The 2,500-nt window shown below is 46.9% G+C and overlaps 1 protein-coding gene across 1 annotated transcript in view; it reads right to left on the bottom strand.

Annotated features, from left to right (window-relative positions):
- Positions 1 to 2,500, bottom strand: part of LOC143301904 (cilia- and flagella-associated protein 99-like) — a 47,475-nt gene that overhangs the window by 24,615 nt on the left and 20,360 nt on the right. Inside the window, exon 5 of the mRNA XM_076616349.1 lies at positions 380 to 492. Coding sequence (XP_076472464.1) covers positions 380 to 492 — 113 coding nt within the window. The remainder of the gene's footprint in view (positions 1 to 379; positions 493 to 2,500) is intronic.

Here is a 2,500-nt window from a genome sequence, read left to right as displayed (position 1 = left end):
GTGGAGTGTCTTGCCCAAGTTACATCCCCACTCTCTCGGCCTAGGGGGTTTCAGGAAAGTAGGCACTGGGGTGGTTCCCAACGGCCAACTATCCCCCAAGGCTGCATCACTAAGAGCCTGTGCAATTTTGCCTCCTAGATTGAGAGTCATAGTCCTTCACAAAAGACTACGCTTTAAACGATTTCCCATTGCAATGGAGAAACCAGTGACAATACAGCTCTCACTTTGCTGTTGGCCCAACTATAAACTTATGTCAATCTGTGATATAAGCTCAGTGTTGGGACCTAGTAGCAGAAGTAGTTGTGGTCAGTAGAAGAAGTAGTAGTAGTAGCAGTATTATTGTTCAAAACAACAACAACAAAACCCGGAGTGACATTACCGGAGCAGAGGATCGAGCAGCTTGTTCTGCACGAAGGAGGCATCGTAGATGGTGCTCCAGCCATCCTTCACCCACGTCCTCAAGTTCTTCTCGTCCAGGAAGAAGTTCAAGAACTGCACACACACACACACACACACACACACACACACACACAGAGAGACCACGGTTACTCCCGACTGTAAGTCAGTGTGTTTGCGTGTGTGTGTGTGTGTGTGTGTGTGTGTGTGTGTGTGTGTGTGTGTTTGAGAGAGAGGGAGAGAGAGAGAGAGAGAGAGAGAGAGAGAGAGAGAGAGAGAGCTCAAAGGCAACAGCAGAAGCCGAGAGTGTGTGAGGCAATAATTAATGAGTATTCTTTCTGGTCGACTGCAGGCATGTAATCTAACAGCTTCTGGCAGAGAACAAATTGTAATGTAACAGTTGTTTGGTGGTTTCTTTTTCTTTTCTTTTTTTTTCTCGCGGATGGCATGTGTGATTTAAGACCAGTTTGGCATAGAAAAGAATGCATCGTAACACTGTTCCTCAGTGTCATAGAACGGAATTTAAAGAAACACTATTCGTGTTACAGAACAGAATGCAACGTAACACTGTTTCTGTCAATGTAACGGAGTTCGAAGTGACGCTATTTCTGTCACAGAACAGAATGCAAAATACCACTATTTATGCCAATAACAAAACAGAACGTGACACTATTTTCGTCAATGTAACGGAATGCAAAAAAGCACTATTTCTGCCAAAGTAACGAAATTCAAAGAAACACTATTTCTGTCACAGAACAGAATGCAAAGTAACACTGCCAGTGCCTATTTCTGGCACACAACAGAATGCAAAGTGACACAATTTCCAGCACAGAACATAATTATTAATGCAAAAGTAGCACTATTTCCAGCACAGAACAGAATGCAAAGCAACGCTAATTCTGACACACAGAACATAATGCAAAAACAACGCTAATTCTGACACACAGAACAAAATGCAGCAGCGCAAAAAGACAGGACTGGCGCAAAGTGAAAACCATTTCTGGCACTGAACAAAATGGGATGTAATACTAATTCCGTGCTGAAGAAACCGTGAACCAGACCGCGGAGTTCACACATCTATTCTGGGCAGAGACGAGAATGTCACACACCACTTTATTTATTTCTTCCTCCTCCTCCTCTTCTTCTTCGTTTTTTTTAATTTTATTATTTTTTATATATATATTTTTTTTTTAGATTCAGGAAGAAGGAATGTAATTATGGGTAATCTAACGATATTTCTGGCGTAGACCGCATCGCCAGCTCCGCATTGCTCTGGAAGCAAGCACTGAAAGAGCGCAGCATCCCCACGTGATATCAAATTGCTCACCCAGTCTGACGGATTGCTGCAAGCAAGAACTTGCTGAACTGAGCGATAATATTATTTCATGATGCGTGGGTGGTGGTGGTCCGCCAGATTTTGCCGCGGGAGAGAGAGAGATGTTGGGAGGGGTCAGTATGGGTGGGGGGGGTGGGGGTGGGGGCGGTGAGATGTGGGCAAGGGTGGTGGGGGAGAATGGGTGTGGTTGGGGAGAGAGAGGGAGGGACAGGGGGAGAGAGAGGGAGGGACAGGGGGAGAGAGAGGGAGGGACAGAGGAAGATACAGGGAGGGAGGAAGAGGGTGGATGTACAAATGTCAACGCGTGGCCGTATCGATGTTGAAAGCTTGCCAAATAAGAAGAAGAAAGGAAAAAACAAAAACAAAAAAAAACAACGTAAAGTGGCGGAATATCGGACACCATCGTTTTTTGTTGGCCACAACAACAGCAGGAAATGGACACATGACGGGGAGGGATGAAGAGATGGGGGAGGGGGAGGAGGAGGAGGTGTGTGTGTGTGTGTGTGTGTGTGTGTGAGGGGGGATCGGGGGGATCGGGGGGATCGGGAAGAGGCATGGAGACTGAGGGACTGAGAGAGGCAGGAAATGGACACATGAAGGGGAGGGATGAAAAGATGGGTGAGGAGGAGGAGGAGGAGGAGGAGGAGGTGGTGGTGGTGGTGGTGGTGGTGGTGTGTGTGTGTGTGTGAGGGGGGATCGGGAAGAGGCATAGAGACTGAGGGACTGAGAGAGGCAGGAAATGGACACATGACGGGGAGGGATGAAGAG

This window comes from Babylonia areolata, chromosome 2, assembly GCF_041734735.1.
Source record: "Babylonia areolata isolate BAREFJ2019XMU chromosome 2, ASM4173473v1, whole genome shotgun sequence".
Lineage (NCBI taxonomy): Eukaryota > Metazoa > Mollusca > Gastropoda > Neogastropoda > Buccinidae > Babylonia > Babylonia areolata.
The sequence above is the reverse complement of the archived record's forward strand: the minus strand, read 5'-3'. Positions and strand labels throughout refer to the sequence as shown.